Here is a 15488-nt window from a genome sequence, read left to right as displayed (position 1 = left end):
CATGAACAAATTATGTTATTGATTTTACAAGATTTTTCTTTAAAGTTTAAAATGCCAGTAATTTTTGTGGGACAATGTGTGCATTTATGTTCATTTGATATTTTATTTGTTATTAAACGAAATAAAATTGGATTTATTAATACAATTCTAATTTTCTTTATTTTGATCTTGAAAGTCACACTTTGTCCTATATGCAAGATTGTCTTATATTTGAGTAAATATGGTAATTCAATATTAGCTAACATATTTATTTAAAATTAAAACATTACAAAATATATATTTTTTAAAATTTTTATAAATTATATTAAAATGACAGTAAGATTTATATAATAAATAATACATGCATATTATTGTGTAAATTTTAATTATTGTTAGTAAATTTATCTTATTCTAAATAATAAATGAAGTTCTCAGGTGAATATTGTGCTAACCCTCAGAATCACGTCTCTGAAGTAAATCAGTTTGAATGTTCGAAAAAGTCCTAAAATTGTATAAATAGTTGTGTGTTAATATTTTTGCTCTCCAAACATTGCCTGTAGAATGTGGCTGTCATCTCATTATTTTGGGATTTTTTTTTTAAACATTCAAATTCAATTATCTCAAACATGATTTTGAGGGTTGCACTATACTCTCCACCAGCTTCAAATATATATAAAGTAATTTGTTTCTAATTTTTTTAAGTTTTACAAATGAAAAGCAATTTAATGAGAAGTTAAACGTTTTCAATTGTACTATACATATATAATATTTTTTAAGGTTAATTATAAGGCTAATGTACCTAGGTTTGGGACTGAAAAATTCACAAATTTTAGCATTACTTTAACTAGTATATATATTACAGATAGTTAAAATGAAAATGCAACACTTTGAGAAAATTGAATTTGCTAGTGAATAATTTGCATTGAAAACAGCCAACAAAATATGCTTTAATTCAACCTTTTACATTGCTTTGTTTCATGATGGTAGAGAGGAGATGGCTCTTTGAATTAGAGTTCTATGGCACATATTTTATTAGATGCAAACTGAGAAGAATTTCATAGGATTAAGTATTTTTAAGATTCAAAGTATTTTTTTTATTAAATTTATGATAAACATCAAATATTAAACCACTTGAAAATCTTTTAATATTAAGATCTAAAAAGGAGATGAAAGAATCATCTGTTTCCTATTCAAAAGGAAATTTTATAGTTGAATAAAGAGAATCTAAATATAATATGAAATGTAACAACTCATTTTTTGGTTGGATAGTTAATTTTTATACTAATCTTTCTTTTATTGAATTAATTCTTTCAACTCATATTTATGTTAACACATAAATTTATTTATCTTATATAATGTATAATCTTATAAACATATAAATATAAATTTAACTTATTACTGCCCCATGTTTATATTGTGGGAAATTTTTCACCACTAGATTCTAAATTTAAAATTATTTAATTTAGAATCTAGTGATGGTCATTTAAAATGGTTCAAAATATTTGTTTTATATAATACTGCAACTTCTGGATTAGAGATTTTGAATTTTTGAATTCTTCATCTAATTACTTGTTGGTATATCAGTTTGTAGAATTATCATCACAACTTTATCAGTTGGGTTAATACATTAAAAGATGAGTTTTTAACTAATATAGACATAATATTTAAATATAAACTTTGAATGTTTTTCAAATAATATAGTAGTTGGTTCTGAAAATATAATTTTTCTAATAAAATTTATGTTTTTAATTGTAAAACTTCTGAAGACTATGGAATTTTAAATAAATCTGCTATTTAAACTGAAATATGAAACATTTTGACATGATATATATATATATATATATATGTTACTGTGAAAGACCAAAATTAGAGAATGTCGATATTCTCCAGTGAATGTCGACACATACAAAATACATCAGTGAAAGACCAAATATTTGGTTATATTATTATACATTCGAACAATCGCTGGTATATGTCGACAAGCACAGATAAGATTTGGTGGCGGTCAAAACGACGCCCAAGAAGCCGATGTCAACAGAGAGGTGACAGTCTGTTGCCAAATCCTTTGTGGGTAGCCAGAGGTAGGACAAGGTTGTACCTCTTTTCCCGGCAACGGTTTGGTGGAAACTTCCCACTTTGTCACTGGATTACATTTTTGTTCTTTTGATCCCATGAGATGGAGATTGGTTTGTCAGCTTTATACCCATAATCAATTCATAATTTGTAAAGAAAAGTTACTTTCCATAGATGAGATTTCTTCTAAAGAAATATCGCTGAGAGAAGCAACTGCAGCTAATTCAAAAAGTGGAGGACAAGGCTATACACGCTGTCATTGCAAAAAAGAAGTGTTCCATGAATAAATGCAGTTGTAAAAGCAAGGGACTCTTGTGCAATTCAAAGTGCCATAACAGTTTAAGTTGTTGCAATAAATAAGATTGTATAATGTTAATCACATAATTTATGTGTAAGTTTATTATTGTATTTTCCTTAATGATTTAGAATGTACTGTTCGTTCTAAGTTCAACAGTTCATTTACATGTGCTGTTACTTAAGCTTTCTCCGATTTTGACTCATTAAAAAGTTGCATTTTTGTCTTAACATAATAAAAATATTTTTATTCAAGATTCACCATCAGTGCATGCTGAATGTCGACATTTGCCAGTGTAAGTGAGAAATAATGATATTTTGTAAATATTTCATACATACATGAAACAACTGTGTTAATGCTGACATTCACTAGAGAATGTCAACATTTGCCAGATATCAGTCATTCACAGTAACATATGCATATATAGTCACTGAAAAAAGTTATGCATCAAGTAGGAGGCTTTAGAATTAAATAAAACTTTATTAATGTGACCTTAATAATGATGTTAATAAGTGGTTACAATATTGTAACGAAGGGGCAATTTCTTGTGAAATAACAGTGCAATTTAAAGGAATATTTATTACTTTGTAAAACTCTTTTTTGTCTAAATGCATATGATGATATGGTTAGGCTTAGTGGCATACAGGCATCATATGCTAACCTGCAACAGATTTGCTCACAGATATTGCAACTGTCACATCCTCACACTTGTAGACAGTCACAACTGGTCCCACAAATGCTTTATGAGTGACAAATCTGGACACTGTACAGACCAACAAAGTATGGCAGTGATTGAAACATTCTTGGGAAATCCTAGCTATATGTGGTCAAGCATTATCTTGCTGGAAAATGGCTATTTGTAGTCCTGCCAAGAAAGGCAACACATATTGAGGGCAAAGGATTTCCTGAATGTACCACTGTGCTGTCAATGTTCTTTGAACCATTACTATGGATGAATGAATATCATACATGATAACTTTCCAGACTAACATGCCAGCAATTGGATCAGTGTCTCACTTAACAGTAAAGGTTGGATTGAAGCACTTACCTGTGATCTTTCACACACTAACACAGCAATTGTCTGTTCTCAAATAGAATCAGGATTTGATTCTAAAGACATGCTGCCCAGTTTCTATTGATTCATATCATGGAACCATTGCAAACAAAGCCAATAATGTTGGGATGCTAAAGGCAGGATGCATATAAATTTGCCTCTGCTAGTTGCCTGTCAATGGGTTCTGTCACAAAGCTTCAATCTGTCTCTGGATGGTGGACCATTGCATCTGTTCATATTTGTCTGACAATGAGGTAATCACCTCTTGATGGTCTATATCAGGGGTCACCAAACTTTTTTCACAGTGGGCTAGATCACTGAAAGAATGATGATCACGGGCTGCATAACAGTTTTGTTCAATACAGTATACCAAATACACAAAGAATAAAGACAACCAATATACAAGGTTCGTTCCGTAAGTAATGCAACCAATTTTTTCATGACACGACGATACACCGTAACTTGTTCTAACCTGCTGTGCTAGGTGGCAGGAGGTGTTAGTTTCAAAACTCGTCCGGTCTCATTTTGCCTCCAAGCTGCCGGCAGGTGAGGACGTTCGTTCCCATAAACCCCGTTTTGAGTTAATGTAACATGATGTGATGGATCATTTTGTGGAGCAACGTTATGCTATCAAATTTTGCGTTATACTTGGGATGTCCACCACCGAAACCTTTATATTAATTCAGCAGGCCTTTGGGAGTAATTGCTTGTCCAAATCACAAGTTTTCTGATGGCACAAGTCATTTCAAGGATGGCCGAGAGGAGGTCACCGATGAACCCTGCTGTGGACGTTCATCAACCTCCCGAATCGACGAAAATGTGATGCGTGCGAATTAATTTTTGTACTAAAACCATACTTTAAATATCTACAAAACTATTTCCTTACTCAATGCTTAGGAAGATCAGTAAGTAATTATTTTAAAATGCTACTATGTGAATCTTTGCCACAACTCTTACTGTATTAAAATGCAAGCAAGATTACACCTTACACACACATCTCAAAAAAGCTGCTATATTTCAAACATTATCATGCATTTCTGAATGACCAATGAAAGAGAGTATTTCAAAATGTAGTTGATTTTTAGTAATTCAACACTTCTGATTAGTTTTTCTTGCCGTGGTGCTTATTTTAAACAAATATCTGACAATATGGTTATTCACTGGTGCAACAACTACTCTATGCAAAATTTGGTACAAATCAATCAATGTGTTTGGCAATTTGTGGGGTATAAGATCAAGGAAAGGTGTGAGGGGTCCAAATTTGAAGGTAGCTTAGCTTGTATGTACTGTACATCAGTAAATAATAAGCTTTCCAATGGCAAAATAATTTTAAAAATTGTTTAAATATATTCTGAGATTATCTCAAAGTAAAAAACAAACATTCTCTCTTTGTATGCATTTATTTACACCTGTAATTTACTTGCCCTTGATGGGAATGCATTTCATTACAATTATGACTTCCTTTTCATATGTTTGCTGGTTCCAATTCTTTTTATGAATGTAAGTAGATGCATTAGTAATTATTTTAGCAAAATATAGACTCATATGCCTTCACCATTTCTGATTGTACTCTTCTGATGAACACGTTACCATCGGTCGATAGATGGTGATTCATATGGAGTCAATGGCTGTTCACCTTTACTCCAAGAGACTTTGTGGGTGATCGCTATGCGACCAAAGAGCCGACCTTATAGAATGGCCTAATCGTGCGTGGGGGAAAGAATGTCTTCCAGGAAGACTTTTTTATGGGAAACTGGGCCCTGTTCAGGTGTCATCAGCATGGAAAAACCCAGAAAACTCTATGCTGCCGGCCCATCCAAGTGAAGTGCAAACCCAAGACCAAACTCCCAGTGTTCGGGGTATAATCCAGTTTCTTTCTTCTAGATCAACTTTTCAGAGGTTAATTTTTATTATCATTATGGTTAAGTATAAAAAGTAACTATAAAAAATAAAAGTATTCAAAAACTTTCTTTGATATATTTTTTTTTCTGTAAATCAAATTGATATCAATTCAAAAAATTCAACTACATTACAATTATTTTATATTCTGGAAGTTGTAGGAGTTTATTATTATTATTTAATATTTTTGCCACAATCACCTACATGAGCTGAAATTACTCCATTTTATGGTAATTTAACTTGAATATATATTGTATTTTATATAAGCTATGAAAATGGCATATCTATCATTATAAGGATAGGGATGTTACTCAATGTAAATTCAGTAGTACAAAGATCCTGTTATTTTTCAGGGAATATTAATTTCCTTAGAATTGCTTTAGTTATCTAACTTTTTAGATTTCGTTTTTCCCATTAGCTTTTTAAAATTGTTAAATGAAAGGTAGAAAATGGACAATTTTTAATTGATAGATTGATTATAAATTATAAAGATTACAGTATAATTTATACTTTATATAATAGCAGGAAGAATAGAAAATGTTAATTCATCAAATTGTTATTATTTTTTTACTAGAAATTACTGAAATTGCAGTTATTTTTGAATTTGTATTTTTAATCTGTGCACCACACTTTTTGATATGTTTCTGAGAAATATCAGTTTAAATTTTTCTCTTTTTTTTCTATTTGTATAAAATTAATTTTTGCCATTGAAGTCATGCAATATGTTATTTTATTTTTATTTTAAAGCAAAAAACCTGATTGCTTTGGTATCAAGGGGTGTGCAGCACCATAAGCACTCCCTTGATATGCCTGAGCTATGATGATATTGTTAAGATACAAATTTTCTGATATGATTAAAATATCAGATAACATTAAAGATAATTATTATTTGGCATTAACAAATTTTTGTTTGTTTTTGAAAAAATGAAGGACACTTATTCAGTTAAAAACAGTACATAAATTAATGTTTTTATTAGAAAATAATTAGCATGATTAAGAGAAGTTTTAAATTCACATAGACTTCTCTGAATAAATATGGTTTGAGCACAGGAAAGCTGTCTCCTCCTACCATTTTCTGAAACAATAAATGGATTTTTATAGTCTTGTGTAGTGTATATATTTTTAAAACTAAGCACATAATGAGGAATTCAAGACAATATATAAGAATTATAGATTTGCATTACTACAATGATAATCTTTTGTTTATAAACATAAACAATAGCTGTGTATAGTGTAATAGCTGATTGAGAATTCATAGCCCTTATCATAATAGACTAATTCAAAAATTCTCATCACTAAACTTGTGTCAGAAAAATGATACAATTACCTCAATGTAGATTTTACATACATATTAACATTATATATAAATTTTCAATCTTTTCATGCATTCTTATAACAAGTTCATATCATTTTTTGGAGTTGTTCCTCACAGTTTGAGAATTTCTATGCTGAGCTTAATTATATGCCAGAATTTAAATGTTAAGTATAAAATTATGTAATGTAGTAATCAATATTTTATTATATTTTAAAATTACAACTTACTTTAAAATGCATTAATATTTTTATAAATCATTATTCATTACAATAAGTTTTTAAAATTTATTTTTAGGAAATGTTTGTTTAGCAGCTTATATTGGAAATGGTAATATTGTTGTTTATAGTCTACCTAGTCTGAAAATGCTACATGAAGTGGACTTTCTCCCTTTAGTAGACACAAGGTATTTATTTTAAAACAAATAATGAATTAAACAGTATTATATAATATACAGGGTGGGCCAGCGAAAACGAAACGGCAGAGTGTTCGTGTTCGTCCAAGCAAATCGCTCGGACAGGTCGATTTTACTCTCGAGGGGACATCTTATGCAATAAAGTTTTTGCGAATCTGAATATTAACTAAACAAACATTTTTTTCGAAATAAATGTCTGTTTAGTTAATACAAAATAAATGAGTTTTTAAAATTTTTTGTTGTCTGTTGCATTCAGAATCGCAAAAACTTTATTGCAAAAGATGTCCCCTCGAGAATAAAATCGACCTGTCCGAGCGATTTGCTTGGACGAACATGAACACTCTGCCGTTTCGTTTTCGCTGGCTCACCCTGTATATATATTTATTTATTTTTAATTTATAAAATTTCATTTTGTATTTATAGCAGTCTAACTTAATCTGAATTTATTAGAACAATAAAACTTCATTTATATGAACACTTTGGAGTATAGTTTATAGCTATGTAAGTGAGGTGGTCTCATAGGTAGGGATTATGAAAAAATTGACATAAAAAATTATAATTTGAGTACCATATTGAAGCCTAAAAGTTCTACACGGGTTATAAAAGTAAACAATAAATAAATAAAATTCACATAATACTGTACACAGGGGCAGATCTAGGTTTTTGGGGCCTAAGGCTTATTGAAGTCCAGTGGGGCCCCATTTTTTGTTAGATTAAGAATCTTTAAATTGGGATTTAAAATTCATTTTTAATAACATCAAAATCAGAATTGAAATATACTGTATTTATTTATGAATAAATGAAATTTATGAAATGGTGTTGAATGACGAACTTTATATCTTATATAAAAAGACATAAGAAATAAAGAAATATTTACATTGATTAATTACTGACCAATTACATTATATTGATTAAACTAAAACAAATAATACCATAAATTATCATTATTATTATATTATTAATATTAACTATTTTTTACTATATGAGCTGGTGAGAATCAGAGTGGTGTAAGTCAACTTTTAGTCAATTTAAGTTTTTTAAATGTTTGTTAGAATCTCTTTAAAAAAATAAAGTTACATGTTTAAACAAAAAAAATTACCTTTTTGTTATCACAAATTATTACTCTTTTTAGTAGTGTAGGCCTTATATACCTGCTGATTACTGAAAAAAAATTAAAAGGATCTAAATGACTTACACCACTATCAATCTAAACACAAATAAGGATTCAATAAAATATATGACTTACATTGTTACTGATTTCACTTTATTAATTAAAAAAATTAACATTTACACTTTGTATCAAGGTCAATAATATCTTAAATATAGCTTTCATTGGAAAATGAGACATTTTTTGATTTACTTGAGTGTTTTTAGTCCACAGTTTCATCTTCTTCATCGCTTAAAGGCTCAAGATACGGTAGAGGCCCAATATCCTCCTCTTCTTCATTGACAGCAGTAACAATGTTTTGAAAAAACCCATGGTAAACTGGGGGAATGAATGGAAGGAGGTCAATCATATCCTTTTTCTTCTTTTCGCTTACTGGTCTTGTTCTTGAGTAGAGTTTTCCCATTGGAATATTTTTCAATTGTACTGGCCTACCCTTTCGTCCTGTTGGGGTGATATCTATGGTGTCAAACTGTACCATGTCTTGAATGGTCTCTTTATACTGGATGCTATAGGATTTAGCCTTTTCATACCTAATCCACTGCATTTGCAGCCAATTTACTGCTGTTTTGCTTTCATTTTTTTTCCTATTTGATATGTTTTGTTCCAATGCGGATGTTGAAAAAAATTCATCATTGCCCATCTCACAAACAATAAATTTCTTTTTTCTCCGGCAGCTGGTCATGATTTGTTTCCAATCATTTGGTAGGTAAATAGCCTTTCTCTTTGCAGCTAGTTCTACCGAACCAAAATCCAAATCATTCAGTAAGAAAGAATGACCAGACACTAAAAACTTCTGGTTGATTACTTCGATGTCTGTTTCATTGCTTTGTAAAAATCTCATTAGTGCCAAAGCCATTTTTATGTTCCGGCTTTGACCGGTACAGGTATCACTGTAAATTATGACATGTTTCTTGTCTCGAGCATGTAGTTTTAGATGCTTTATGACACAAGATGAAACTTCTTGAGAGCCTCTGGAGGCGATAGTTTCGTCCCAAAAATAAAATACTCCAGCTTCCGTCTCAAGATTATGAACTCCAAAGTTATAGCAATACATGTTTCGTTTATAATAAGCATCTGAAACAGATAAGAATGGAAATGGCAGTGCTTTTTGTAAATCAACACTACATACATAAACGTCCGGTTTGTTTTAACGTTCTCCGCATCAGTTTTCATGCATTCCCTTGCGAGTTCAGCTTTCCGTAAATGGAGTTCATGATCAATGTTTAGTTGAGACAATTCATCCCTACTCAATTCAGGATTGCTTATTTTTATTTTGAATGTGTCACATTTTTTGCAAGTGTCTTTTTTTGGTTTGTAAAAGTGAAGATTGAATTTGGTGTTGAAAACATATCTATAGAAATGCTCCTTAACCGGCGATTTCTGATCTTCCTGACACTTTTCCACATACAATAAATACATTTTTCTAATATTTAAACTGTCACAAAGGTACCTTCGATGTTCATTGTTCTTCCTGGTATAGTGACTCTGGTAGGAAGGAAATGACTCGATATGTTTGCAGACATAATCTATATCTTCCTCCGGGATTTTCCTTGAAGGACAGCCTTTTATCCCTCTGAGATCTTCTCCAGGTAACTTACCTTCACAAAGTTTTTTCAAAGCTCTTGTAACACGACCGTCTGACACACAAAATGTACTGAGAAAATACTTTTTGCATACTGCAACTGATATTCCTTGACTCTTCTTTAAAAAATATTTGTTTGCCCCATCCCTTAAAATACCACCCTCTTTACGTGGCCTTCTTTGCTTGATCTCAGTTCTTTGAATTAGCCCGCATATATAAGTATTTTGCCGCTTAAAATCTCCTAGTTTCCAGAAAGACTGAAACATAGATTGTCGCTCTTCAGTTGTTACTTTCTCATGGCAAGCCATTTTACAACTACATGGGATATCTGAAAATGTTTTCTTTGGTGTTATTTGACCATTAACATTCACATACCTCTCACCAGAATTTCTCAGTTTCTTAGCAATGCTTTTCTTATGGCATTCAGGCTTCCTGAGCCTTTTTCTAGTTTTAACTTTAGCTTGTGGACCGATGAAACCATTATTTTCATCTGACTGATTATCTGATTCTGATGTACTAGAAATTAATCTATTTCTTCTTCCTATAAGGTTAAGTCTTTGTTCTAAAGGCATAAGCCTATTTAAATTGTAGTCAGGATCCATATCCACATCATCGTTTGATTCAGTTGAGTCTGATTCACTAAGTAAATGTAACCTATTATAAGTTTTTTGCATAGACCTACTCATCTTTAAGTTATTTCAATGTCTGTTCAATTAAAAATAATAGTATTTTTATAAAATTCAGTTAATAAACACAGGCCTAACCTCAAAATGTCAACAGAAACACTTTTCTCACATTTCAGTTATAAAATAAGATTGCATCAGTTTTTAAACAACTTACTGTGGCAGAATATCAAACATGTTTGTCTGCATAACACAACAGTATGTATTAATCCCAAATATAACACAAAACCATTCACTATTCACTTAGCAACACAAGCTTGTATGTAAACAACTTCATCAGATGACTTACACCACTCTCATTCTCAACACATTGCCAGTTTAGTGTGAGATGACAATGAAGTGCTGCTTCCAAGTGGCCAATGGGTGAACTATTGACTTACTTCACTCAAACTTAACAGAATGGGGCATAACAATATTAAATATTGACTTAACTCATTTTTTTATATTTTTTGACTTACACCACTCTGATTCTCACCAGCTCATATGATAAGTGTTCATTGTTAATGAAAAAGTATTAAAAAATTATGATGATAATTCAATTTTTGTGGCCCTTTGACACCTGGGCCCAGGACTTAAGCCCTATTAGTCCCTATGTAGATCTGCCCGACTGTATATCCTTTGCAATATACAATAATTCAAACTTTCAGACAAAGTAATGTATCAATCTTATAATATAATTGAGATGGGTTGATGATGATGATAATAATAATAATAACTCTCCCATGGTCACCACTGGGTCATGGTGGGAAGCCCAGTAATTTTACTGAACCATAGAGCAATGCAGGCTGGAGCAAAAGCTCGTGGTAGGGACACCCTTGCCAGTAAGGTCTATGGGGAGAAATGAAGCTAAGAGTGACCACACCCACATTCTGCGGAGATATTTATCATGGTAGTAACTGGATCTAAATATGATACTGGCTCAGACGTCGCCTGGGTTAACAAGGTCCACGTGCGTGGGTTAGGCAGAAGCTCATGTTTGAAAAATAGGCCACAGTCTCCCTTGGTTACCGGTGGCAAAAGCAACACCGGCCCAAGCATGGTTACAGCAATGCCCTCAACAGATGTGAGGAACCAACCTAGCCTTGGTGTTTCTGTGGCAATGCATCCACAGACCACAAAGGCTGGAAAACCATGCCAATGGATAGAAATGGACAATAGAAATGAACAAGTTTATCATCCGTACTTACTACACCATCACAAAACTTGAAACAAACATGACAGCATACAGACAACAACTACATCATAGATTCACACAACAATATCCTCACCTCACTGTCACCAAACAAAGGGTTGTTCATCAAAAATGAACAATTATACACAACAAGTTATACATTGGACTCACATAGATCTTGAGCAATGCCAAAGGAAAACAAGAACAACACTTACTAAGCATAAACATCATCATCCTAAATCCACCATAAACCCATCCATGTGAAGATGGCAGACATGGCCTGATAGACATAGTTAACCTTCACTATAAACAAATACAGTCACTGCGAGAGTTTCTCTACAAAAAACAAGAAACATCACAGTTACATGAAACAGTAACTCTAGCAGACTCAAATAACACACCATTAAATTTATACTCACAACATATAAAAAGCATAGACACTGTTAAGCAATCATGGGCTCAAAAGGCACTCTATGGCAGGCATCCTTAAGACCTGGTCCAAGATTTTGTTTGACAAAACTGTGTCAAACAGCTGGTTAGCTCAGGGATGCCTCTCTGGGGGAGACGGAAGGATTCATGATTGCCATACAGGATCAGGTCATAAATACTAAAAACTACACATACTCAAAGATACAATACTCACAAATGACACATGCAGAAAATGTCACATCATGCCAGAAACTATCACTTCTGGTTGCAAGCTCTTGGCACAGACAGATTATTTACACAGACATAATCAAGTAGCAAATATAATACACCAAGAGCTTGCAAAGAAACAAATTATTTAGACATCCATGAACCGTACTACAAATACATTCCACAAACATATTGGAAAACAACACATACAGAATGTACTATGAGAGCCATAATCACAGATAAAATAATTTACCACAACAGACCAGATATCACACTCATTGACATGCACAATAAAATCACATACATTATAGACATATCCACAATATACAAAATACATGCACTGAAAAAGTCAGCAACTACACACAACTTGCCCAGGAAATAAGGCATCTGTGGAAGATGGATAGGGTGCTTATTGTACCTGGTGTTTTCTCCTCTACAGGTGTGATACCCCACACACTACACAAAAGCCTGGGAACATTACAATTGAATAGAAATACATACATCACACTACAGAAAGCCACTATATTGAATACATGTCATATTGTGAGGAAATTCCTGAATACAGATACTGACACTTATTTTAGTTTTGTTTTGGTTGCTATGCCTTGACTGGTCTGGCATAGTACACAGCCACCGGTGTCAACCGAGTATAACCCACTAAACCCAACATAATAATAATAAGTGCAGAGCCCAAACAGTTAGGAGTTGAAAGTTGAAATTTGGTACGTAGTTAGAGTACATCATGAGAACATACACTAAGAAGGGATTTTTCGAAATTCCACCCCACAGGGAGAAGGAAAGAATTAAGACTTATCCTAAGAAACAGCTTCTACTGTACTAGTTTAGATGTGGTTTTTTTGTGTTTTTGACTGTGTTTTAGTAGGGTACACCATGCGAATGCACATTAAGAAGGGATTTTTGGAAATTCAACTCTCCCAGGGATAAGGAGGAGAGAGTTAGTTTTAGTCAGTATAAAGTGTAAATAATAAAAAAAGAAAGTAAATAGTGTCACATATAGTATACATTTTGAAAATTAATAAATATTTTAATCATTTCCATTGTTTGGGTAACCCAAAAACAATAAATCCAAAATATACGAATTTGAACGAATATTTGAATTCATTATAAATTCGAAATATAATGTTCCAAACAAGTTTTCTTAGATTTTAGAATTTAAAATTAATCATTTTATTCAAACAACATTATCATAGTTCTTGCACCCGGTGAAAATAGGTAAGATAGGCTATAATCTAACAATCTTGATTTTTGCTACTGTTACTTTCTATCCAATCAACGCCAAGCTCATCTGCTAGTACTGAATAATAGAGTATTGAAATACAGATTACATGTAAAGTGAAATCAAGCTGTTTACAATAGAGTTTATTCAAGTACTGTATAGAACAGCACTAAATGGAATTGTTTAGTACTCATAGCTGTTTAATTGTTATGAAATGGTAGTAAATGTTTTATTTGAATAATATATGTTAACAGGTATATTCTGAAAAAATTATTAAATGAAATTTACTAGCTACTTTATTGTCAGAAAAAAAGGTACTTTTCAGTTAATGGAATGCCAACTGATATGTACAGGAACAAGTAAGATTTAAGCTCTGAATGAGGAGTTTCACACCACCCCTAGAATTGTTGATCCTTTGCATGATATTCACCTTCAAAGATCATTATTTAATCACTATCACTCGCACCTCAGTGCTTGGGTGGTGTGAGCCCCCCCACACCCCTAAAACTATATATTAGTATATAACATCAAGTGCTCCATGATCAGTCAAGTGGGCTACTTGAAGCTGGCACAGTCACATGGGCTAAATTGAGAAACACGATAGTCTTTAAGCAATAGTCTTCTGGAGACCCGTTAACTGAAAAGTATCAAAAAAAGTGTTAATAATTAAACTAGATCTTACATCAGGTTCATTGATATTTTTCTTTGTTGAGTGTTGCAAGTGATGTAACTTACCAGTAACTTAAACTGATTATTGCCCATTTCATGGTTTTATTTTCCCAAATATAATCAGATTTTGTATAAAATGATTGAGCAAATATTTGTCTTTCTTCTTACTAAATTCTGGAGATTAATTTGTTGAATATTTTTGTGTCTTTTGTGACTATAACTTAATAATCTTAATTATTGCTATTGTTACTTTTGCCCGAGCAATGCAATGCCTACCTGCTAGTTTCATAATAAATGTACATGTTTTTCCAAATATCTTACATACATTTAAAACAATATTTCTGACTTGTCTGTGTATTGTTTTGTCTTGTTTTTGCATTACTTGCCATTCATGTAATGAAATTGATACTAAACAGGTTGTCATTACAATTTTCGTTTAATTGATTCATTTTTAAACTCTGCAATATAGAAACCCATTTTACATTAAGTTAACATTTTTAAAATCTTCAAATTTAGTGAATTCTGGCCACATATTGCAGAAACAAAACTGCTTTTTTCTGAAAGATGATAATTTTTAGTATACAAAGAGTATAAATAGTAAAGCTAAGCTATCTAGTATATACAGTACAGTACAGATATTTAAAAAAATGGAACACCATGTTACAAACTTATTACAAATTGAACAACAATTGGCAAGCGCCAAATTCGACAGAGGATGCTCAAGATGGCTGCCAAAACAGGTAAGGAACCATGTGTTTGTTCAATGCCTGAGCTGATTCAGTTTCCATCGGTGACGACTACTGCGATTACCAAATGGAGAACAAATCATTGAATTTATGTCAAATTCTAGACTGTATCGGCGACAGGAAACGTTGTCTTGTAGAAGGTGAAGCCATTTTGGATGCTGGACACATCGTATTTTGTGGATTAAACTCTGACAACAACACTGAAAGTTCATGTTGTTGCTTTAGTGTTGCAATCTCAGATATTGTTGTTTTAATACATCTCAATTATGGGGAGAATGCACGTGTAAAGTGGGGCTGTCTGGTTTTCATAAATATGTGATAGCTGAGCATAATACTAAAATGAAAACAAAAACGTAAATTAACTTATATTTTCAATTAAGAATATTTTTAAAAATTTGACTGGAAAGTTATCTCGACATATGTATATGAAGATAGAAAATTTACCTATTTTCTTTCTGATCTGTGTACAAAAACAATTTTTCAACAGGCAAGTCCATTTACAAAAAAAATTAGACACTTTTTTTCTTTTGCTTCAGATTTTCAAAAGAATAATTTTCAAACTTGAATTG

At 32.0% G+C, this 15488-nt stretch overlaps 1 protein-coding gene across 3 annotated transcripts in view; it reads left to right on the top strand.

The window, feature by feature from the left end:
* Tomosyn (syntaxin-binding protein tomosyn) overlaps nucleotides 1-15488 on the top strand; it is a 371800-nt gene that overhangs the window by 338238 nt on the left and 18074 nt on the right. For all 3 annotated transcript variants that reach the window (XM_067269813.1, XM_067269812.1, XM_067269815.1), the window contains one exon: nucleotides 6910-7018. In XM_067269813.1, the coding sequence (XP_067125914.1) occupies nucleotides 6910-7018 (109 nt within the window). The remainder of the gene's footprint in view (nucleotides 1-6909; nucleotides 7019-15488) is intronic.

Source organism: Centruroides vittatus, unplaced genomic scaffold (assembly GCF_030686945.1).
Source record: "Centruroides vittatus isolate TY-2023 unplaced genomic scaffold, ASM3068694v2 contig_357, whole genome shotgun sequence".
Classification (NCBI taxonomy): domain Eukaryota; kingdom Metazoa; phylum Arthropoda; class Arachnida; order Scorpiones; family Buthidae; genus Centruroides; species Centruroides vittatus.
This window is presented reverse-complemented; position numbering and strand designations above follow the sequence as displayed.